Source organism: Gobio gobio (assembly GCF_949357685.1).
Source record: "Gobio gobio genome assembly, chromosome: 19".
NCBI classification, from domain to species: Eukaryota; Metazoa; Chordata; class Actinopteri; order Cypriniformes; family Gobionidae; genus Gobio; species Gobio gobio.
The window spans coordinates 48,555,969-48,581,673 of record NC_137112.1 but is presented as its reverse complement, the minus strand read 5'-3'; the positions used below and the strand labels follow the sequence as shown (position 1 = coordinate 48,581,673).

Below are 25,705 nucleotides of genomic sequence, written 5' to 3'. Positions count from 1 at the left end.
CATCGTGATATTTACGGCAATAATAGTCTATACATTTATAATATTTACTCATTTAGGAACACTCAACAGTTCTTAAAATGCTGTTTATTTTGAAATATTGATCACATATTTTATACACTTGGTTTATGCTATATACACACACAGTAAATGTACACGATCGCACTTCAAGAGTCTACTCCTGTTTTTTCTTTTCCTTTTTCTTCTGGAGGCGTTCTTGAATTTTTTCTTTCTTCTTGTTTCTACTGATCTTGTCAAGTTCATTCCTCCTTTTTTCTTCCAAATCTGGATCCTGTGATTGATATAAAACAAGGTTCTTATGCATTATATGTATTAAAAAATGAGAAAGGAAGAAACAAATGGAACCACAAACATCACAACTACACAAAAAGGCTATTTCTATAATGCTTCTATCTTTTTTTTTGATAATCTATAATGTTTTCTAATAGTGTAATATGTTTTAAAGGTGCAGTATGTAAGTTTTCCGTCCGCTAGAGGTCGCCTATTCAAAACAAAGGCGCAGTTTGATGACATCACGTTTGAGTGCGGAATCACGGGTCATGTGGTCTTCAGCTCAGAATCGGGACTCGGGCAGAAATCATGTTGATGGATGATGTCATCGACAGGCCACGCCCTCACATGTTCCTCGGGTAAAATAGCATCTCATCATTTACAAATAGTTGGAAACATTTGTAATATTTTGATTTAGTTTTAGTCACAGGAATTGTTTTTAGTTTTAGTCTAGTTTTAGTCGACTAAATATCATGAGTACAGTAGATTTAGTCTCCTAGAATCTAATGAGCTTAGTTAAATTGTAATATATTAAGCATTTAAGCGTCACATAACGACTGTCACTTGAACTGACATTTTTGACATAATGTTGTTTTTGACATTAAAAAATACACGAAAGAGCTCAATTCACTTTTTTAAAAACATCTATATAGTTTTTATAACTTTCTACTTCTGTTTTAGTCAGTAGGCCATATCAGGTTAAGCTGAAGCTTCAAATAAGTTTGTTTATTTATTATTTTAATTTCAGTTAACATTTATTTTATTTCAAGTAATGAAGATTTTTTTTAATGGTTTTAGTGAACTATTATAACCCTGATACTTTATTGAATATGTGTCAAATACTGCTCTTTCCTCATGACTATGAATTAAATGGGAATTAAATTAAACACAGTTTATTGTGTAAGCAAAAACGAATATATAATGCGTGACTTTTAATGATAAACAAGCTGGAAATACACCAGGACTCTTATTTTGAAATGTCTGAGCCTCTATTGCAGTTGCAGGAGCTCATTCAAGTTCAGATGAGGAGATAAATATGCATTGTTACAACCGTCTAAAACATATTACTATATAAACATGGTAAAGTAAACACTGTCATTATTCATCAGCATAAGTTCATAAAAAATTGATTGAGCCGCTTCCCTAATCCCTCAATAACATTTCATCTCGTTTTTATTTGTTGATGAAAATGACAGTTGATTTTCCTCATAGTTTTTGTCATCCAACACTAGTTTTTATTTAGTTATCGTCTCGTTTTCATCAGTGAAAAAAGGTCGTTGACGAAAATTATTCATCAACGAAATTAACACTGCTATGAACAAAATATATAACACTGGTCTAGAGGTTTTTGGATATTTTACTGCAAAAAATCTTACATAGTGCACCTTTAAAGCATGCATTTAGAATAAACCAACTCACTTTCCCCTCCAGAATCATCTGCTTCCTTTTGTTTATCTTCTTTTTCTCATCAAAATCAGTGGACTCCAGCCTCTATAACAGAAATAACAATATTGTAAGATTTTGAATATGTATAAAATGTATCCGTATACTGAAAAAGTCCTCACAATTTCACACTGTCGTCTCGTTACGTTGACTTGGGTGAGGATCTTCAGCACCTCCTTCTCTTCAACAGGAAACTCCTTCAGTTTCGCTTCTAAACACAGAGAACGGTAAATCATAAATGTACTCTTAGAAAGTCCTGTAGTATTACTTGGATTTACAGTGGTTTTAAAGGGATAGTTCACCCAAAAATGAACATTATCCCATGATTTACTCACCCTCAAGTCATCCGAGGTGTGTATGACATTCTTCTTTCAGACGAATAAAATCTGAGTTATATTACAAAAGTCCAGGCTAATCCAAGCTTTAGAATTTGATTAATAGTTGCTCTGTTTTTGAAGTCCATAAAAAGTGCATCTGTCCGTCATATAACTGCTCCACGCGGCTCTGGGGTGTTAATAAAGGCCTTCTGAAGCGAATCGATGCGTTTGTGTAAGAAAAATATCCATATTTAAAACTTTATCAAGTAAACTTTCGGCCGACCGCCTTCCGTGGAAAAGTGTTGAATGTTGAAAGTGAAACTCAAGATGTGTTCGTGACGTCATGACGTTACGTTAGTCTTTCGATCGGCAGGGAAACTTTCAACTATTTTTCCATAAATTTAACACGGAAGGCGGTCGGCCGAAAGTTTACTTGATAAAGTTTTAAATATGGATATTTTTCTTATACAAACGCGTTGATTCGCTTCAGAAGGCCTTTATTAACACCCCAGAGCCGCGTGGAGCAGTTATATGACGGACAGATGCACTTTTTATGGACTTCAAAAACAGAGCAACTATAAATCAAATTCTAATGCTTGGATTAGCCTGGACTTTTGTAATATAACTCAGATTTTATCTGAAAGAAGAATGTCATACACACCTCGGATGACTTGAGGGAGAGTAAATCATGGGCTAATGTTCATTTTTGGGTGAACTATCCCTTTAACACAAGAGAATATTAAAGTGCTCTTTAAATGAGAAAAGCAGTTTTAGTGAACTTACGGTTCTGTTCCTCGATAGCATTGATGAGGTGGATGTCATACTGTGTGACGAGAGTGACTGACACACCATTTCGACCTGGAAAACAGGAAGAGGACATTATAAAACACATGGTCCAGTCCTGAATTAGTTCAAACCGGCCCTTAATTGTCTCCTAGGGAAGCGTTAACTGGTCGCACGGCAGACATTTCACACACCGGTCACTCTCAAGTTCAAGGCGGCAGTCCAAAACAGTTCATTTAATTACAATGAAGGCAAACGTTCACTTCAAGAATGAGCAAAGTGGCATCACTGAGTTCGAATGAATGTAAAAAAAACAGTGCAAACAGTGCATAAACTATATTATTTCTGTATATGAAGTATTATTAAAGCCAGAATAACAAACCTGCTACTGAAAACTGCACAATACACAATCTCCTAGGGTGAAGTCAGTACATACACTCCCCTAAAGGATTATTAGGAACACACACTAATACTGTGTTTGACCCCTTTCGCCTTCAGAACTGCCTTAATTCTACGTGGCATTGATTCCACAAGGTGCTGAAAGCATTCTTTAGAAATGTCGGCCATATTGATAGGAGAGCATCTGCAGTTGATGGAGATTTGTGGGATGCACATCCAGGGCACGAAGCTCCAGTTCCACCACACCCCAAAGATGCTCTATTGGGTTGAGATCTGGAGACTGTGGCGGCCATTTTAGTTCAGTGAACTCATTGTCATGTTCAAGAAACCAGTTTGAAATGATTGGAGCTTTGTGACGGTGCATTATCCTGCTGGAAGTAGCCATCAGAGGATGGGGACATGGTGCTCATAAAGGGTAGCCTGGCGTGGCCATACTCAATTCTAGTCAGAATATGAGTCTGGTACTGCTCCATTGAGCTTTGATTATGGGGCGTGTTTCAACCGAGCCAGGAAAGACCTCAATTGGATAGACCCACAACCAATCAGACCAATCAGAGCAACACGTAACGTTAGTTGTCAAATATCAACAGAACTCAACTGCACTGTGTTGCCAAGTCCGTGTTTTTCTCCATGTCCGCGGGTTGAAGCGACCCCAATTATGTGATTATATAAACCCAGGAATGCGAATTTTAGCAGGCAGCCTTGCCAAAATAACATATTTTGCCAACCAAACGCCATTTTTTTTCCGGAGAACACCCCGGAAAGTTATTGTTTTGGGCTATAGTTTTGAGTGCGCGACATTGCAAAAACACTTGGCAACCCTGTCTGCACGCACGCTGGATTAAGTAACGTTACAAGAAAAAGATGAGTGTAAACGATCTTTGCCAGTAATAAAATTATTTAAGGATACACAGAGTACTTACCAACACGATCATCGTTTCTGAGAGAAATAGTGAAGGTGAACGCATATACGAACAAGTTCTCCGTTTAGGATAAGAGCAAATTCAACCCAAGAGCCTTCGATGACGTGGATGATTACGCTACTGTTGATCATCTGTCCATCATCGTCTAAAGCCCGCCCTGACAATTTCATTGGTCCGAACAGTTTCTGTTCGGGCATGATTACTCCTCTATGGAGCGAGTCCAGACCGAATTGCCAGAGCAAAAAAAATTGTGGGCGGGGCTAAATTCGGCTGGCATCCAGGCTACATAAAGGGATGGACATGGGCAGAAACAATGCTCAGGTAGGCCGTGGCATTTAAACCATGCCCAATTGGCACTAAGGGGCCTAAAGTCTGCCAAGAAAACATCCCCCACACCATTACACCACCACCACCAGCCTGCACAGTGGTAACAAGGTATGATGGATCCATGTTCTCATTCTGTTTACGCCAAATTCTGACTCTACCATCTGAATGTCTCAACAGAAATCCAGACTCATCAGACCAGGCAACATTTTTCCAGACTTCAACTGTCCAATTTTGGTGAGCTGGTGCAAATTGTCGCCTCTTTTTCCTATTTGTAGTGGAGATGAGTGGTACCCGGTGGGGTCTTCTGCTGTTGTAGCCCATCCGCCTCAAGGTTGTGTGTGTTGTGGCTTCACAAATGCTTTGCTGCAGACCTCGGTTGTAACGAGTGGTTATTTCAGTCAAAGTTGCTCTTCTATCAGCTTGAATCAGTCGGCCCATTCTCCTCTGACCTCTAGCATCAACAAGGCATTTTCTCCCACAGGACTGCCGCATACTGGATGTTTTTCCCTTTTCACACCATTCTTTGTAAACCCTAGAAATGGTTGTGCGTGAAAATCCCAGTAACTGAGCAGATTGTGAAATACTCAGACCAACAACCATGCCACGCTCAAAATTGCTTAAATCCTCTTTCTTTCCCATTCCGACATTCAGTGTGGAGTTCAGGAGATTGTCTTGACCAGGACCACACCCCTAAATGCATTGAAGCAACTGCCATGTGATTGGTTGATTAGATAATTGCAAAAAATTTGAAATGGAACAGGTGTTCCTAATAATCCTTTAGGTGAGTGTATATTTGTCCTAAATAGTTTTACTGAAAGACTATGAGTGCGTACAGCATGATTTTGAACAGCTGGAGTCGATGTGTGTACGCTTATAGAAAACAATGTGTTCAAATTTTAAAGAAGCAGTATTTCTCTCATTGTTTTGCTAATGTGTGAGCCGCATATTTGAAGCTGCACTATGTAACTTTGTACTCTGAACAAAATATATAACACAGGCCTAGTGGTTTTTGGATATTTTACTGAAAAGTTTTTACATATTGCACCTTTAAGAGAAGGGCTCTGATAGCGATGCCATGCAAAGTGATTTATGGATCATAACCCGCCATATTGTCTAATGTGTTGATATGCGTTACCCGCCACGGTGGATTTTTCACCTGCATTTGGTGGGTGTTCATTTCAAACCCTGATTATAATGCCGTTATTTAAAATATTACATTTTAGTCTTTAATGTTTACAGAAACATGGTATAGAATTATAATATTAGCCCTAACATTAAAATAATCGGCCTATTGGTATAAGCCAAAACCAAAACAAAGCTTATTTAAAGGAACTTTATTTGAAAATAGGCTCATTTTCCAACTCCCCTAGAGTTAAACTGTTGAGTTTGACCGTTTTGAGCCGATCTCCGGGTCTGGCTGTAGCACTTTTAGCATAGCTTAGCATAGATCATTGAATCTGATTAGACCGTTAGCATCTCGCTCAAAAATGTCCAAAGAGCAATGATATCACACAGGTTAACTTCCGTCAACATAACCAGTGGGACGAGCGGCTCACACAGGGAGCGCTGGGACTATTTTCAGCCGCTGTGTAATATCATTGCGCCGCTGCACTCATGGGGCGGCTCACAGCTCTTGATTATTACGCAGGAATGAGAGTATAGTTCCTGCCATATCGGCCTAGAACATCACAACTTCTCATTTTCCGTCGGTCTTAGTACACGATGGAACTACAGAAGAGTCGAGTTTTAAAGAGGAAAAATATGGAAAGTCTTTGGTCATTTTTGAACGAGATGCTAACGGTCTAATCAGATTCAATGATCTATGCTAAGCTATGCTAACAGTGCTACCGCCAGACCCGGAGATCGGCTCAAAGCGTTCAAACTAAACTGATTAACTCTAGGGAAGTCGGAGAATGAGCCCATTAAAGGGGCACTTCAGCGCTGGGAAGATGAATGTGTATTTAAACTGTAATTTATGTAGTTGAAATGTGACTGAGAAAAGACAGAAAGTGTATTTTCGTCTCATGTGGATGAAAGACAACAACTCCCAGAATGCACTTGCTTTGATACCAGGCCACTCCCTACACCGCCCCCACCGTCGTTTTGATCTTCATAATAATACAATAATTTTGTTCAGTTAGAGAATAAAAACTACAATTAAAAACTGAACGTGTCTTTTCAATAAAGTGTGAGTGAGCCGAACGAAAGTCACCGAACAAAAGCAGCAGTGTCAGATTTTTATTCAGCAGGAGAGGGAAGTAAGAGCTGAGGGAAGTGCGGCTCATTCTCAGCGCATGTCCAGTCTGGTGCGTTTTCTGATCGCATATGTAAGCTAAACTTTCTTAGGAATTCATTGAAAAGTTGAAGCACTCACTTTGCTCTGCACCGCTCCGTTATGAATGCCCGAGGCGAGCGAATTTACATTCTGTGTGTGAGATCCTCCGCTATGGGCGGTTGAAAACATGAGGAACAGCTCCATCTACTGGCTGTAGTCTCTAGCCTCTGGCCAAAAAAACCTCAGATGACGGAAAATGACGATATTTGCGTCATCGGAAGATTTTTTCCAGAAATAAAATGCATAATTCTCTCATCTCAGGGGGATATGAGGGGGGAAAGTACTATAATTAAAATATACTACCGGGTTTCTACCGATACAAAGCTTAACCCATTTAAGCCCACCGGCAACTATAGTTGCCGCAGTGTATAGTTGTTATTTTCCTTTTGTAAGTATTTTTCTAGATAGTATACGTGTTTTTAATCTCAATGACACGCAAGAAAACAACCAAATAAAGGATTTCAAGTGGAAAAAAAGCTATTAACTTCCTTCCTGTCACATGAAACTTCCTCTCCCTACTTCCAGGAAGCATAGCAAAGCCAAACCCTCCCAAAGAAAGGTTATTTTCATGTTACTAAAAAGTATTTTTTGTTGACATATAGATCTCTACATAATCGTGAAGGTCTCCAGAATCATCCAAACAAAACAAATCTTTCACAAGATCTATAGTTTTTTGTACACTTAGTCAAAAGTCCAAGTGGCAACTATAGTTGCCGGTGGGCAAATGCCTTGTGTAGATATATAATGGGGAAATGGGGTATGTGTTAACAGGTTAATAAATCAAGATTTTTGGTCTTTAGTGCTTTTTGCTTCTTTTTTTTCCCACCTAAAACATAACTTAACCCTTTAACTGACATCTCTACTACTATAGTAGACCTTAATTCGATAGGGACAAATATCATATTTTATGATATGTCTTGTAAGGGCCAAAATATTGAGGACCCTTCATCCAGTTTGGATGCGTTTCATTCTAATCGGTCATTCTTCTTATGACTAGTAGCTTACGATTCCATTATAATGGGGAAATTCAAACAATTAATGAGTTTACATTTACATTATTATATGAAGTCACCTACTACAGTCAGCCATTGAATACTATGTAACTATTTATTTATTTTTGTTATATAGATGTAATTTTTTGAACTTTTTGAAACACAATGCCCTGTGTTCTACACTATGTTCCACCACTTTAAGACAAATGTATTTGATGTTTGTTGTATTTTCATATTCAACAGATTATAAGATGCAGCTTTTTTGAGTTTGCATCGAATGTTCTTCGATTTTTATACACAATAAATTTGTTTATGAATAAAGATTGACTGTTGAAAGCAGTTATTTTGAGTTTGATTCCAAATGTTCTCCTCCTAGTCAAATTTGACATTGAAGGGGTGCATACAACATAATATTTGCCCACCAGCAACTATAGTTGCCGCACATTCAAATACGATTTTCAAGAAAAAAAACCCTAAAACCTGGGGAAAAATAAATGCAGAACATGTTCACATAGGACACTATTAACATAACTATATGCAGGAAACCATTCAGAAAAATTTGGGCACAAATGGGTTAATGCTAAATCACTGAAGTGACCCTTTAACAAAAATAGTGGCGTGTTCCTTTAACTGAGGGTTGATATTCAGTCATGTTAAGCTCTAAACTCACCAGCTCGAGCGGTTCGTCCCACTCTGTGGATGTAGATTTTTGGCAAACCCGGCGTGTTGTGATTAATAACAACTTGCACTGTAGGAATATCTAAACCCCTTAAAATAAGAACAGAAAGCATAAATTAAATAAATGAGAAATGATGTTATGAGCGATGGTGAGGTGTGTTGAGGAAGGTTAGCTCTGTACCTGGCAGCAACATCTGTGGCTATGAGGATTTTAAAGACGTTGGACTTGAACCGTGCAAGGTTGGCGAAACGCTGTTTCTGAAAGGGGAAGCAAATAAAGGCCATTAGCAGACATTAGGCACTGAGAGAGAATCAATATTAACTCCATAACGCGTCACTTACCTGCTTCATCATTGAGTGCAGAGAGACGGTGGGGAAATTGAATTCTCGGAGCATCATTGTGAGTATCTGACAGTTCCTGGAACGCCACAATATCATCATCAAATATAGATTTTTACATTTTCTTTTTGGAAATGTGAGTGGTGCTTGGTTGCCTGTGCAAACTTGCTAACATAATGCTTGGGCAATCGCTAGAATATTTATAGTTCAGATGGTTTATCAGTGGCCCAATTCAAAACCTTTTCCACCGAGGCAGTGCTGGTGCTGGTTTCAAATCGGTTCTTTGTTTGTCCACAGCCAAAGCACTGAATTTGTGGTGGTAATTTCCAGAAATTTGCATAATTATGATACTACATTTACTATATTATGTATTATATTAGATGCACAAGAGTCAGTAACACGACAACAGAACAAACCAAATGCATAAATCTAGTTTATTTTGGTATCTTGCCATTATTACGCGATGAAATTACAAATTATGCAGGACCTCAAAAAATGCATTGTTGACTATTAGTTGAAGAATAAAATCCATTTTATGTGTTTGTGGCAGATGCAAGTCAAATTTAAGACTTTTTAGACCATTATTAATTCTATTTAAGACCTATTTAAAGGAAATACAGTCACGAAATTACTTGCAACGTAAAGTAATTTATTCAAATTGAACAAATCGATAAACTCTTATCGATAAACGCGCACTTCCCCATACCTCAGTCCCACCAAGATTTCACAATATGATTTTTGAGATCAAAATTATTGAATTTGTGGTGGTAATTTCCAGAAATTTGCATAATTATGATACTACATTTACTATATTATGTATTATATTAGATGCACAAGAGTCAGTCATGACACTAGAACAAATCAAATGCATAAATCTAGTTTATTTTGGTATCTTGCCATTATTACGCGATGAAATTACAAATTATGCAGCACCTCAAAAAATGCATTGTTGATTTTTCGTTGTATTTAGTAATCGCGGAAATGTGAAGAACAAAGCTGAAGAATAAAATCCATTTTATGTGTTTGTGGTACAGACTCGATAACTCGATAATAACACGAAAGCTGATTAGCTGCAATATAAATTACATATTGGTCTCATTTGTAGTCGTAATAAAGCGAATTATATTTGGACTAGCGAAAGAACTACAACACCATGGAATTAAAAAACAAAACAAAACATTCTAAAGTATTTCAATGAGCATTAGAAGTAGCGTTACATGGACGTAGGAAAATTAAGACCTGGGGCCGGTTGCATAAACCGTTAAGACTAGTCTTACAAGTTAGACATACATTTTTTTCTTAAAGACTGTTCATAACTTTTTTTAATCAGTTACATAAAAACATAGACTGGCCTAATTTGATACGAAAAGTAAGACTGAATGCCACTTGCCTAACTGCTAGTGGCTCATACTAGATCTTAAGACACTGTCTTAACATTATGGCTTAGTTTATGCAACTGACCCCTGTTTAAAATTATTTAAGACCTAGAGCAGAATAATTCCACGAATTTAAGACTTCTTAAGGCCTAAAATGTTGATTTTGAAATTCTAGACTTTTTAAGACCCAGTGGAAACCCTGAGCTAACAGCTGCTGGATTGTAATCTCCGTCTATAGAGATGACGGCGAGCTGCACGAATGCGTTGGATTCGCGGTGTTTTGATGCCGATGTAGGATCATAAAGCCATGAGCATCAATAGTAACGCAACGTATTAGATATGACTGAGTTTCCTCCTTAAAATGCAAGTCTATGACAAAATGACATTTGTCTACCAGGTCAAATGTTAAGTCAAATTGCTTAGAAAATCTCTTCAAGATGCCAATTTTTGAGGCAGCATTCATGCCCACTGAACACCCATATGATGTAAAGCTGAATACTTATAGTAGTGATCTCCTTTAAAGGAACACACTGACTTTATCTTATTCCCCGTATCCCCCAGAGTTAGAGAAGTCCATACACACTATTCTCATCTCCATGTCTGACGCACTCACCGCTAGCCTAGCTTAGCACAAACTATACACATCACAACATGTAAATAGGAAAATGTTGGCGTTATTTTGTCACTTAATGGCTGGAGCCATTTACCTCCAGTCTTTGTGCTAAGCTAGACTAGCTGGAGCCGTTTACCTCCAGTCTATGTGCTAAGCTAGGCTAGCTGGAGCCGTTTACCTCCAGTCTTTGTGCTAAGCTAGGGTAGCTGGAGCCGTTTATCTCCAGTCTTTGTGCTAAGCTAGACTAGCTGGAGCCATTTACCTCCAGTCTTTGTGCTAAGCTAGACTAGCTGGAGCCGTTTACCTCCAGTCTTTGTGCTAAGCTAGACTAGCTGGAGCCATTTACCTCCAGTCTTTGTGCTAAGCTAGACTAGCTGGAGCCGTTTACCTCCAGTCTTTGTGCTAAGCTAGACTAGCTGGAGCCATTTACCTCCAGTCTTTGTGCTAAGCTAGACTAGCTGGAGCCATTTACCTCCAGTCTTTGTGCTAAGCTAGACTAGCTGGAGCCATTTACCTCCAGTCTTTGTGCTAAGCTAGACTAGCTGGAGCCGTTTACCTCCAGTCTTTGTGCTAAGCTAGACTAGCTGGAGCCGTTTACCTCCAGTCTTTGTGCTAAGCTAGACTAGCTGGAGCCATTTACCTCCAGTCTTTGTGCTAAGCTAGACTAGCTGGAGCCGTTTACCTCCAGTCTTTGTGCTAAGCTAGACTAGCTGGAGCCATTTACCTCCAGTCTTTCTGCTAAGCTAGGCTAGCTGGAGCCATTTATCTAGGCTAGCGGTGGGTGTGTCAGACAGAGTTATGGCACGGAGATGAGAATGGTGTGTGTGGACTTATCTAAAGGCCAATTTGTACTTCTGCGTCAAGTGTACGCCGTAGGCTGTGTGATGCGCGCAAACCCTAGCGATGTACCCTGATGCGCACCTCTCCAAAAATGTAACGACGCGTCAATTCTACGCGGATGGCAAGCGCTGTGATTGGTCTGCCAGAACCCCTCCCTCAGGTCAATAAATAAATAAAAAAATCTGCGATAGGAGTGTGTGTGTCCAGAAATGGGATGATAGTTTCATCTGCTATATAACACAATATTGTGTAGTGCAGAGATTCTTTATGTTAGTGAATAAATACATAGATCCGCTGTGTAAAGTTTATTCATTTTCTCATTGAAACCAAAGATGTTAATCATTGATTGTATATCAAGAACAGGGACATATTTCGGTGCATTTCGTTTTGTGATTTCAACGGAACGAATAAAGTCGTTCGATAAAAAGCGCTGGTCTGTGATAATTTCGTCAGACGAGACGAGACTAAATATGTTCGTCAACGACCTTTTTTTCCATGACGAAGACGAGACGATGACGAGACGATGACGAGACCGCACCAATGTCCAAAAACGCTGACTAAGACTAAATTAACATGCATTATTGTTGACGAAAAAGGACGAGACTAAAATGTTTTGCATAAAATAAAAACTAAGATAAAATCTCTCTTCATTTTCGTCTACAATTGTCTCTTCTTTTTCTTGATGAGATGGAATATTCAGCTGTTCAAAATATTCAGAAAGAGTTTGCGCTGTTGCTCGAGTAGGCTACAGGTCTCTCTCAGACTCCTCCTGTCATCTCGCGGCCGCGCGCGTGTGGTCACGCGGTTCTCGGAGCGCTCAACACTTCTAGCGCTGTGTCAGTACATTTGAATGGCTTAAGCCGCGCAAGTTACACAACAGCTTCACTATACAGGTGTTTGCAGCAATCTTTGGTAAACAGTAGCCTACAGCATAGTGTGTATTGAGTATTACGTCAGCCACATTTACAGTATCATTTTATTATGGAGAGTGGTAGAGATGCAACATTGTTAACATTAATATTAATGTTTTTCAAGATTCAAGATTCAAGAGTTTTATTTGTCACATACACAGTTATATACACAATATACAACTGGCAGTGAAATGTAAACAGGTCCGCTCCATGGACAGTGCAAATAACAGTTACAAGAAATTAAATAGAAATAGAATAAAATTAGAATAAAAAGTATTAACATAAGTAGAATTATAAATAAATCAAGTAAAAGATAAAAATAGGAAATAAGATAAAAATAAAAATATAAAAAATATGTGGATATGATAAGTGAGATAAACTGTAGACTTAAAAATAAGTGGTTAACATAAAATATATAATATGTATATATAAAGAAGTATAATGTGCAAGGTTTATTACAGGTTGTTACGCAGTAACAATAGGGACGTAAAGTGCAGTGCAATTGCAGTATGTGGATGTTAATGTTGAAAGACCGTATGTTTATGCGTGTGCGGGGGTGAAGTGAGTCACGTGACTGAGTTCAGGAGTCTGATGGCCTGGGGGAAGAAACTCCTCCTGAGTCTTTCAGTCTTTGCCATCAGGCTACGGAAGCGCTTACCAGATGGCAGCAGGGTGAAGTGAGAGTTTGCAGGGTGATTAATGTCTCTGATGATTTAGCCCTCACTCAGGTATTCCTTACTAATTAAGTCACACTTATACTCATTGATGGTCAAATGTGACCATACACCTGAACTATTTTTAAAATAAATAGCCTATATTTTAATTCAATAATATTTATTGAATATTTTGAGGAGATCTTTTGGTATTAAATACTATTTGTGCAATACTTATTGTCCATTAATGACCACTTAAAATATTTTTCTTCTAATATTTGTATTATTTATATTACAATTAGTGTATTAATTAAGGTTAAAATAGAGAATTCCACTGCAAAGAGGCACATTAGAGTCATATTGTGGCTGGAAAAATAAAACATTTCACTTGTAATGCCATTACCCACTATAGGTGTCTGTATGGCTCTTTAATAAATATACATGTTGTCTAGTTGCAGATCATAACTTCTTACTTATTTGTGAAATTTTGAAATGTTAATAATAGTGAATAGTAAAGAATGCAAGCAAATATAATAAAATAGTGCTAAAAGGCAAACTTATTTTTCCTTATATGTACAGTAGGCTATATACATATGAATTCATACTGAATCAAGATGGAAATCGATATTTGTGCCCATCGTCTCATAAGCTAATGCTGATTTTAGGCATCTACGCTGTAAATCAACCATTTAGCTATGGTGTTGAGGCACATACATTATGCAGGTTATATGTACTTTATGTAACTTATTTTGCCACAAAATATATTGAGTTTTCCTTTGACTAAAATGACTAGACTTTTGGTCGACTAAAACTTGACTAAGATACCTTGAGTTGTCTTTTGACTAAAACTAGACTAAAATGACGAGACTTTTAGTCGACTAAAACTTGACTAACAAAAAAAGATATTTGAATGACTAAATATGACTAAAACTAACAAGGACATTTGGCACAAGACTAAGACTAAGACTAAATTAAAAATAGGTGACAAAATTAACACTATCTGTGCATGAGCCACCGATACTGAAAACATCACCACGAGCTCGGCATGATTTCACAAACACACTCCAGCGCCAGATTGCGTCTTATTTAACTCTACTAATCAACTAGAGATGCTTCATTTGTTTTAGATACAACAACTCAAGCTGCAAGAAAAGCAGCTATCTGCCACCATCACTGCTGCTGATACTCTGACAATGTAAACAAGCCGCTTCTTCTGCGGCTTTTAACGGTGGACACTGCCTCTAGCGGTCTGCATGTGGAATTGCACATTGACGAGGACAACAACGCAGAAGTATAAATGAAAACCAACGTGTAACTTGCGGCGTAGAGGATACAGCGAAGGTCCGACGCAGAAGTATAAATCAGCAGTGAATAAGATAAAGTCACAAAGTCTGCGTGTTCCTTTAACTTACACCACTGATAAACCCTGTAATGATTCGTTTCGGGAACTGAAAACTTACTTGCATGTGTTAGTGAATATTATGATAGACCAATCATCATGTTCATCCTGGAACTTCTGGATGAGATGGACCAAATACGCATCTTTGACTTTCTCAGGAGTGAGGATGAATCTCTGATCCAATTCTTCTACTGTCTGCACACTGAGAGAGAGAGAGAGAGAGAGAGAGAGAGAGAGAGAGAGAGAGAGAGAGAGAGAGAGAGAGAGAGAGAGAGAGAGAGAGAGAGAGAGAGAGAGAGAGAGAGAGAGAGAGAGAGAGAGAGAGAGAGAGAGAGAGAGAGAGAGAGAGAGAGAGAGAGAGAGACTTAAACTTAAAACATTACTTAAAAAAAAACCTTGTACACATTCCTAGTGTATTGTATAATATAAAATAAATATATATACAGATTTACACTGGCAGCTCAGAGCTGTACAGCAGCATTTAAGTATGAAATTGAATGAATAAATGTAAAAAAATAAAACACTAAATAGACTTCACAATAAAATATACACTGATTCTTATTAAAGCTACTGTATTAAAGTTCTTCAGTCAAGAGCAGTGAGTGATTTTCTCTTTGTCTTTTGTTGTTGTATTAACATTAAAGGGATAGTTCACTCAAAAATGAAAATTCTGTCATCGAGAAATGAATACAGGTTTGGAACAATATTAGAGTGAGTAAATAATGACATCATTTTAGAGGTGAACTGTCCCTTTAAGGACAGCGTGTTCACTATAGGCTGCGCTGCTGTCAATTTAAGACCTGCGCGCATCTAATATACACACACACACACCGATTTTACTTTCACTTTAGACATAACCCACTGTGTTTATGTTAACCTTGTGTGTATTTGACAGTATTAGCGCAGTAAGACGACTACTTAGTCCAGTAATCACGTGTTTGACAGGCGTTTAGTGCGCGCGCTCGGAGAAGCGCATGTTAAAACCGCACATATGCACACGAATGAAGGCTTTAAAACACATGCAAATAATGAACTTTGGTGATTGTGAATAACTCTAGTGTCCAGTGAGGATAACTCCACCACTAGTGTGTGATGTGAATGTATGTCGTGTTGTTCAGTATTGGGATGGAGGCAAATTATAGAATGTGTGGAAAAATTATTAATTAAATGCAAAACCGAATTGTGGCATCCCTACTAAACACACTTAAACACTTTAATCCAGTGTCTTTTTTATGAGTTAGAAGTTATATATGCATCCGGAAAGTATTCACAGTGGTTCACTTTTTCCACAGTAACCAATCAGATCATCAGGGCGGGCTTTATACGATGATGGACAGATGATCACCAGTGATGTCATCCTCGAGTCACCAAAGAGCGCTTGGGTTGAACTGGTTTACTAAACGGAGAACTTGTTGGTATATGCGTTCGCCTTTACTATCTCTCTCAGAAATGATGATGGTGTTGGTCAGTACTCCGTGTGTCCTTAAATTCTTTTACAACAGATTGTCTACACTCGTCTTCTTCTACTTCTTCCAGCGTGCGTGCAGTTGAGTTCTGTTGACGACTATGCGTCGCTCCGTCGCTCTGATTGGCTGTAGGTCTGTCCAATTGAGTGCAGAGGCATTTTCTTTCCTGGTTCGGTTGAAAAACGCCCCATAATCACAGCCCAATGGAGCCGGAGCAGACTCATATTCTGACTAGTGTTGTCAAAAATATTGATATTTCGATATGTATCGATACTGAAATATCTGAAACGATACGATACTCATTTTATACTGGCGAACGAGTGTTCTGCTGGATTTTTCCTCATGACAGTGTGTTAGTGTTGGCGTGACTGGTCTGAATTTTGCGCGGGATTTCACATAACGTTAATTCTACTAATTCCCGCAGATTTCGCGCTCGCATCTGAAGCGCGCACACACACATACCGTAATAAAGCCGCCTCTGACATACAAGTGCAAAAATGAGCTCCTTTTTCCAGCTTATTAATGGTCAAATACACTAAAAAAATGTCTCAATGTCAGTCTTGGTGAGTATTAATGTAAACACAGACATAACCAGTTCAGGAAGAATGAGTAACAGGAACAGTGTTTGGGATCCATGCGTGCGTCGGGTCTTAAAGGGACAGCAGGTATTTATTATTCAAACTACAAAAAGACAAACGATCACTTACTGCTCTTGCTGATTAACTTGTGTAACTCTAATGGATTCATCTGCATTACAGTTTTTATAATGAAGATTATCCAATGTTATTTTAAATTTGATTACTTCAGGGTTTTTTTTTTTAATTCAGTTCCTTACCTAAATACTGTTAGACCTACCTGAAAAAATAAAGCAGTCTATTTGATTTGTATCTTTATTCTATTTATTTATTTTAGTGCTGGGCATCGATTAAAAAAAATTAACTAATTAATCGCACTTTTTTCTGTAATTAATCGCAAGTTTTTAATATTTTACGTTTTTAATATTTTGATATTGTAATAATTTCAGTTACTCTCCAAATTAATGTAGAAACAGTTTAAAGACAGCATATTTTAAATATGTGTTGTATTGTCATATTTTTATGAATGAAGGCCAGTATCACTGATACTAAAGTGTCTATGAAACATTAATGACGTTACATTACCGTATAACTGAAAGCTCCCAATTTCAACATTTATTAGGCTTTAAAAAAACAACTTTTAATTTAAGTGAACTTAAAACAATCTTTACATAAACCCAAAATAATAAATGTTATATTTACCCATGGCCTTCCCTGTTATACATATACAGAAATGTAATAGTTATCTTTCTTAACTGCATAAATAATAAATGAAATATAGATTAATCATCATTAAAGCTACAATTTTCTCTGTTCCCGTTGTTCTTTGATGAACATTAATGACAGACATCATCAGTGCTACTGTCACTTTAAGAACAGCCGCTGACGAACATGACGCGGACCTCACACACACACACACACACACACACACACACACACACAGCGTGTTCTCGTGTCTTGTCGCTCTTGGAAGCATGTACATGAATAAGAGCATGATGATCATGTAACACTAAGCAAAAATGGATATATTATTGACGATTTCAAAACACGGTCTCATGAAGCTTCGAAGTGTTATGAATCAGTGAGTCGAATGATGATTCGGATCGCGTGTCAAACCGCCAAAATCGCGTGACTTTGGCGATCCAAACTGCTGAATTGACTCACTGATTCATAACGCTCTGAACCGCTGAATCGACTCACTGATTCATAACGCTCTGAACCGCTGAATCGACTCACTGATTCATAACGCTTCGAAGCTTCATGAGGCCGTGTTTTGAAATCGTCATCACTATACAAGTCGTTATTTAGGGTTTTTTTGCGCACAAAAACTATTCTCATTGCTTCATAAAGTTATTGTAGAACCACTGTAGTGAGATGGGCTTTGTAACGACGTCTTTACACTCTCAAGACCCTTAAAAGGCACTAAAGTGCATTGAGCCAATGGAGGCCTTTCAGAGCATCAGATTTACACTAAAATATCTTCATTTGTGTCTGAAGATGAACGGAGGTCTGACGGGTGTCCAACCACATGAGGGGAAGTCATTAATGACACAATTTTCATTTTTGGGTGAACTAACCCTTTAACAGACTGAGAGTCCATTGCTTTTTTGTTTTGGTTGTTTTGTTAATTTATTGTGGATATTTAAAATGCTTTCCGTTTATTATGCCATTATCATTATTTTAGATGAAAATGGTCTCAGAACGACAATATTATCGCTTATCGCAATCATTTCTTGGCCAATTTATCGTCCAGCAAAATGTGTTATCGTGACAGGCCTACTAGCAGGTTTCACTCTAAAGTGCAAAAATCCCCATTGTTGACCGTTTTGAGCATGACTTACTCTGATTTGTGCTCCCAGAAGAAGGGCCGGTTCATGGCGATGCCCTGCAGCTGCTCCAGCGTGTGTGTGAGCGTGGCACTGAACAACAGGGTCTGACGCTTGGCGGGCACAGCGCTGAGAATGACCTCCAGATCTTTAGTGAAATCTGTGCAGCCCTGCTCCAGCAGACGGTCGGCTTCATCCATGATCTGACCAGAAACAGATCATGTTGATCCCTCATATACTGAGAACTCTCCTCTCCCCCCTCACACCTGCCTTCACTCATTTGCACTACTGGAATGTCAATTTGCACTACCGACTGTTTATATAGTAACAACTGTTTACTTATGCATCTTGCATTACCATACCTTAACTGGATTATGCTCATTTGCACTGCCGACTGTTATTTACAGTACCAACTGTTTACATATGCATTTTGCACCGTACTTCTAACTGTAATATGCAATCACTTTCCACTGCAAAAATGAAAATTCTGTCATTAATTATTTCCCCTCATGTGGTTGGACACCCGTCAGACCTCCGTTCATCTTCAGACACAAATGAAGATATTTTAGCGTAAAGCTGATGCTCTGAAAGGCCTCCATTGGCACAACTTTACACTCTCAAGACCCTTAAAAGACACTAAAGACGTCGTTACAAAGTCCATCTCACTACAGCGGCTCTACAATAACTTTATGAATCAGCGACAATAGTTTTTGTGCGCAAAAAAACCCTAAATAACGACTTACATAGTGATGACGATTTCAAAACACAGCCTCATGAAGCTTCGAAGCGTTATGAATCAGTGAGTCGATTCAACGGTTTGAATCGCCAAAGTCACGTGATTTCAGCAGTTTGGCGGTTTGACACGCGATCCGAATCATGATTCGACTCACTGATTCATAACGCTCTGAACCGCTGAATCGACTCACTAATTCATAACGCTCTGAACCGCTGAATCGACTCACTGATTCATAACGCTCTGAACCGCTGAATCGACTCACTGATACATAACGCTCTGAACCGCTGAATCGACTCACTGATACATAACGCTCTGAACCGCTGAATCGACTCACTGATACATAACGGTCTGAACCGCTGAATTGACTCACTGATTCATAACGCTCTGAACTGCTGAATTGACTCACTGATTCATAACGCTATGAACCGCTGAATCGACTCACTGATTCATAATGCTCTGAATCGACTCACTGATTCATAACGCTCTGAACCGCTGAATCGACTCACTGATTCATAACGCTCTGAACCGCTGAATCGACTCACTGATTCATAACGCTCTGAAGCTTCATGATGCCGTGTTTTGAAATCGTCATCACTATATAAGTCGTTATTTAGGTTTTTTATTCACAAAAACTATTCTCGTTGCTTCATAAAGTTATTTTAGAACCACTGTAGTGAGATGGACTTTGTATCGACGTCTTTAGTGCCTTTTAAGGGTCTTGAGAGTGTAAAGTTGAGCCAATGGAGGCCTTTCAGAGCATCAGATTTACACTAAAATATCTTCATTTGTGTCTGAAGATGAACGGAGGTCTGACGGGTGTCCAACCACATGAGGGTCAGTCATTAATGACAGAATTTACATTTTTGGGTGAACTAACCCTTTAATCCACTGCTATATTCCTCATTTTAGCCTAACATATCATTGTATACCTCTATCTGTAAAATTCTGTTTATAGTAATAGCCATCTGTTTATTTATTCACTGTACATATTCACCTGTGAATTATGTTTATAGTAATAACCATCTCTCCATATACATATTTATATATATTCAGTACATATCCATATCCTGCACTTCTGGTTAGACCTAAACTGCATTTCGTTGCCTTGTACTTGTACTTGTGTAATGACAATAAAGTTGAATCTAATCTAATCTAAACACACAACAGCTCCATGAAAAGGGCTTCATTTAGGTAATCATTAGAAAATGATATATCAGAATGTCACCAGGAACTGGATTCGTCTCAGGTTAACGGTGTCAGAGCTTCGGATGTGATCCGCAAGTCGTCCTGGAGTGGCAACAACAACATGTGGCTTTTTCGACAACTCCAAACCCTGAGTGACCATGTCTAATGGAAGAAAAATAAAAAATATGAAACATGATATATAAAAAAAAAGTGTCTCTTGAAGTTCCCCTAAGATACTTGTTTTTACATACGTCATCATTAGCGTTCGTGTCACTGTGTATTCAAGTGTTGAGGAAGCTTCCAGTATGGCAAGCCGTTTTGACTTTTATTCATTCACAGGATATGAATTCTTGATATCAGTAATTGGATTTTCACTAGTGAAATGTCACCATAGGCTGCCATACAAAGTCAAATGTTGATATCAGGAATTTAATTCTTGGTATCAACAATTAGCATTTCAATTAGCGCTCCTTTAACATCGTGCAAGGCCAATAAAAGGGTGACATCTAGTGGAGAAGACTAGTAATTAGATTTACATTAATCTTATGTTCAATGTTTGCGGAAATATATATGGAAAAAAATCGATTGCAGTGTTTCCCCTAGAATTTTTTCCAGCAGCGGTGCTGTTACCAAGCCGCTCGTCGGGGGGTCCGGGGACATGCACCTCCGGAATAAATAAAAAATTAAAATAAACCATGACTTCTGGCAAGTTTTGTGGATAGAAATAGACATTTTGAACATTAAAATCCAAATTAAGCTTTTCATTAGTTTAAAAGGTGACTATCTTATAGCCTATTTTACTTCAATAACCTGCAGGGAAGTGCAGAAAGTTCCTAAGGGGCAAGGGCTCAAATGTGAGAAAGGGGAAATATGTAAAAAAAAAAACATAGTGTTTGGATACTATTTTATGTTTTTGCAAAAAGTCTCATGCTTATCAAGCCTGCATTTATTTAATCAAAAATACCAGAAAAAACAGTAGCCTAATATTGGGAAATATTATTACATGATGTTTTTTTTTTTACCTTAAGTTTTTATTAATCAAATATATTGTTGTTTTGATTCACATTATGGCTCAATCGTCACCAAGTTTATTAGATGCTGCCCCTTTAAGACGCAGATCTAAAATCATTCTCCCCTTTACGCCCATTTAAGCTAAACTGTGGTTAAGGGAATACTCTCCAAGCCTGTCATTTTGACATATAGGCTATTTTGTTGTGTATTTGATGGTTTAGTCGCGCACACGAAGCATATGTGCAATTCGGTCCGTTTCGCAGCGTGCTTACACACACACACACACACACACACACACACACACACACACACACACACACACACACACACACACACACACACGCCTGCCTTGAACTTGGAAACAGCGTCTATTGCGCGGATTATTGTGCTTTTCATTTAATCAAACACGTTCTGCAGTTTAGCCAAAGTGGAGAGTGCATTTGACAACAATCACGGATTGTGCTGAATCTGACGTTAAATGCATGTTTGAGGAGAAATGACAGCGCGCGCTGTGAAGGGAAGGAAGTTGTGCTAGACGATGCGCGAGCATAGTTTATAATAGTTTTACCTCATATCTTCTTTTTTTAATCCTTGGAAGCGAAAAAAAGATTAATATCACAGCCCTGTGATATTGTGAAAGTGTAAGCAGACTACATTTTTGTTTAGTTCTCTGGCCATCGTCAATCTCTCTGTCCTTTACAGTGTGTAAGTGAATGTCGTGATATTACTGATCATGTGAAGATTTTGCTGCGCCGCTGTGAATACATTGTAGGGGAAACACTGGATTTGTGGCCTTTAAAAATCGATTTCGAATAGACCACATTTTAAACAAAAAACACTAATCGAAAAAAAAATTTTTGCACAGCCCTATTTCACCAGTGAAAATACAATTACTGATTGAGCCAAAATTCAGATTTGATAATGGGTGTTCCCCTTCCGACATGAGTTGTATGTGGTAGATCAATCACAACAGACTGGGCCATCTGACCAATCAGAACAGAGTAGGCTCTGAGAATATATCATCTTACCCATTCCTCCCACAACGATACAGTCCTTTAAGCCTAGGGGCTTTCCTAATGCTCTGAACTGTTCTGCGATCTGGTAAGCAAGCTCTCTGGACAGAAAACAGGCAAAAATTCATCCATAGTTATATCATTTGCTTGAAATATCTGTATGTAAATAAAGCTATGATGTAAAAAAGTGAACCTGGTGGGTGTTAACACCAAGCAGAAAACACCATAAGGGTCCTCGGATAGCTTCTGCAGCACCGGGAGAACGAATGCCGCCGTTTTCCCACTTCCTGTTTTTGCGCAGCCCATACAATCCCGACCTGTGAAAGACAGAACTCACGTTATTAAAAAAACAACTCAGGTTTCGTTCAATATGTCACAATCACACTTTATTAACACACTCAGTTCCAGCAGTCGCATTAGTTCTGAATGTAAGGGATTGAAGCCTCTGAATTACGTCGGTACTACAGAGTCCCGATTCACATTTTGATTTCTATGATCTACATATGTGCATTTTAAGATGTTCTGAACACCAAAAAATTAGATAACAATAACTTGAAAACCATGTCAGTGATACAGTTTTTCCAGTTTTGTCAGTGAAGACAGTAAACATGTTTAACTGATATGTATGTTTTATTCATCATTTTCATAGACATGTTAATTAACTGAAGGTTAACAGGAAAGCTAGGTAACTAAATTTATTAAATTAATTCACAATATGCACATATTCATTACTAATATTATGCCCAATACAGGCTGAACAAAGCTGAGCTTTTTTATTTGCTGAGAGCTACACATGGAATTATTAATTGAGAATATGCACACATTCATTATTAATCTTATGCCTAATCTGAAGAAAACGGCTTTGTTAATATTTCTTGTTTGTTAATTATATTATAAATTACATTATAGGCCTATTTCAATTCAAAATGGCAAAATTAGACAAAAGTTTATTAATTTGGCTGAATATTTTTGTCATTTGTTTAACATTTCTGACTTACAGAAGCGGTGTTCATGAGGCTGTGTTTTGAAATCGTCATCACTATGCAAGTCGTTATTTAGGGTTTTTTTGCGCACAGAAACTATTCTCATAGCTTCATAAAGTTATTGTAGAGCCGCTGTAGTGAGATGGACTTTGTAACTTTAGTCTTTAGTGTCTTTTAAGGGTCTTGAGAGTGTAAAGTTGAGCCAATGGAGGCCTTTCAGAGCATCAGATTTACACTAAAATATCTTCATTTGTGTCTGAAGATGAACGGAGGTCTGACGGGTGTCCAACCACATGAGGGGAAGTCATTAATGACAGAATTTTCATTTTTGGGTGAACTAATCCTTAATTTACCTCACACACACACACACACACACACACACACACACACACACACACACACACAGAAATTAGCGTGTTTCCGTCTCATACGAGAACATGAATGCATGTCTGTCATCTCCAGAGCCGCTCTGAGAGTCACTTCATCAGCATTTTACCGTTTAATTTGAGAAAAACTGCCGTCATAAACACAGAAACTCAAGATCTTCACAGCAACACGTCAAAATAAAAGTCTGGTTTAACTTGACAAATATATTACAGTAGAATTTAGATACGCCTCAGTGTAATAATAATGCTAACACTAATATAATAAAAATGATCAAAATTTTATTTTGAAAGTAATAAATCACATTTTTTCTTCCATGTTTTAATTTTGACAGTATAAAGCTCGGTTGTGTATATATAATATAAAAAAGTTTGTTTAATTAAGTTAAAAGATAAATGAATGTTTTATGGCTTCATTTGATTACCCGAAAATACACTACACAGAATTTGAGGGACATTTTTCATTGAAATTGAATTAAAAAGAAAACATTTAGTAGCTACAAGCCTGCAATTTACTGGTCAATATTACAGTAAACAGACAGAGAGCAGGGCAGTTCTGGCATAATGTCAATAACACTTCTATACATGACTTACAGTTTCTACACAGTTATAGATGTATCCATAAATCCCGGTACCGAATTTCAGGTACACATTTAATATTCATTAGTATATTGTTCATTAATAAGATTACAAATAATAAACATGATCACATATCTTTCAGGTCACAAAAGATAACAGCCACATAAATAATTGATTAAAAACAACAACAGACAGCGTTGTATAAATAATAATAGAAATATAAAAGCATAATAATAACCAAAAACATCACCACCTCCACAATTACTTGCTAATACAAATATGAAACCAATAATGAAAGGTTTTGTAGTTGTTATTGTTTAGAAAAGGCGCGCCGCCGCCCGTGAACACACACTCGCGTATTACCGTAATACTTTTAACGATCGTTATTAACATGATGTAGTTATTTTACAGTAATGATGTAAGGCAGACACAGATATTATATATTCACCCTCCAGTATGGCAGGAATGCACTTCTCCTGTACAGGGGTCGGTCGGCTGATGCCCATCTGCTTACACTGCTGGATCAGCCACTCAGGCAGCCCGAGGGACTCAAACGTGGACATTATTTTTTTTAAAAATGTCCAAAACTAGTAATGTTTCCTTTAAAAGTCGATAACACGCTCCCTCGTGGGAAACTGTGACGGGCGCGTGAATTAGCCGTCACGCGATGACGTGTTCTAAAGGAGCATATCACGCCCCTTACGTCAAGAGCCGCGTTATATGTGATAAAAGCGTTGCAAACAAACTCCCCAGGCTAGATATGAACGCTTTATTCACATTATGAGTGCTTTATTTTGATTAGCTGTGTTATTTGGGGGCAGATGTCGTCCAAAGGAGCCCGTGAGTGGAACGCTCGTGAGCGCGCAGGAGAACCCGCGGGGTCGAGCCGAGGGTGAGAGGCGCGTGCAGGTGAGCAGCTCTTTCAGCACCTCCTGGACTGCACAATAATCATAATAGAAATCATTACCTTCCTTTCTAATGTTCTCGTTGTCTAGTAGCAGCCTATGCACTTTGTTTTGTGTCATTGGCATGTGTTGTGTTTCCTGTTTTTATAAAGATTAAGCATGGTTAGCAGTAATTTGGGCTTCTGCACATGATGACCTTCCTCATCCTCATCCTCGCTGAGCATGGCGGAGTCAGATGGACTGGAGTTCTCTGTGGATCGAGCTCAACACAGGTAAGTTAACGTTAGGCATCGTCAGATGTTGTATGCGATGCGTTTAATGCACGCATAGGGAGAGGCTGCTCCAAAGCACAACAGGGTTAAGTGCTAACATTAGGATAGGAAGTGGAATCCAATTGGTTTTATTCTATATTAAAGGTGCATTCAGT

The 25,705-nt window shown here is 38.2% G+C and overlaps 2 protein-coding genes across 3 annotated transcripts in view; one reads left to right on the top strand and one right to left on the bottom strand.

Moving 5' to 3' along the window:
- Positions 1 to 40: 40 nt before the first annotated feature.
- Positions 41 to 25,238, bottom strand: ddx49 (DEAD (Asp-Glu-Ala-Asp) box polypeptide 49). The gene is made up of 13 exons (XM_079844509.1): positions 24,822 to 25,238; positions 22,622 to 22,745; positions 22,444 to 22,529; positions 20,445 to 20,566; positions 18,499 to 18,686; positions 14,678 to 14,818; positions 8,828 to 8,903; positions 8,667 to 8,743; positions 8,478 to 8,575; positions 2,832 to 2,906; positions 1,854 to 1,942; positions 1,708 to 1,779; positions 41 to 289 (listed from the first exon to the last, which is right to left on the bottom strand). The coding sequence occupies exons 1-13, from the start codon at positions 24,934 to 24,936 to the stop codon at positions 173 to 175; spliced, it is 1,380 nt and encodes a 459-aa protein (XP_079700635.1). The 5' UTR covers positions 24,937 to 25,238; the 3' UTR covers positions 41 to 172.
- Positions 25,040 to 25,705, top strand: part of klhl26 (kelch-like family member 26) — a 48,189-nt gene continuing 47,523 nt past the window's right edge. The window contains exons 1-2 of one of the 2 annotated variants that reach the window (XM_079844508.1): positions 25,040 to 25,282; positions 25,431 to 25,550. In XM_079844508.1, coding sequence (XP_079700634.1) covers positions 25,501 to 25,550 — 50 coding nt within the window. In that variant the 5' untranslated portion in view covers positions 25,040 to 25,282; positions 25,431 to 25,500. The remainder of the gene's footprint in view (positions 25,283 to 25,430; positions 25,551 to 25,705) is intronic. The other variant, XM_079844507.1, reaches the window with a different exon arrangement.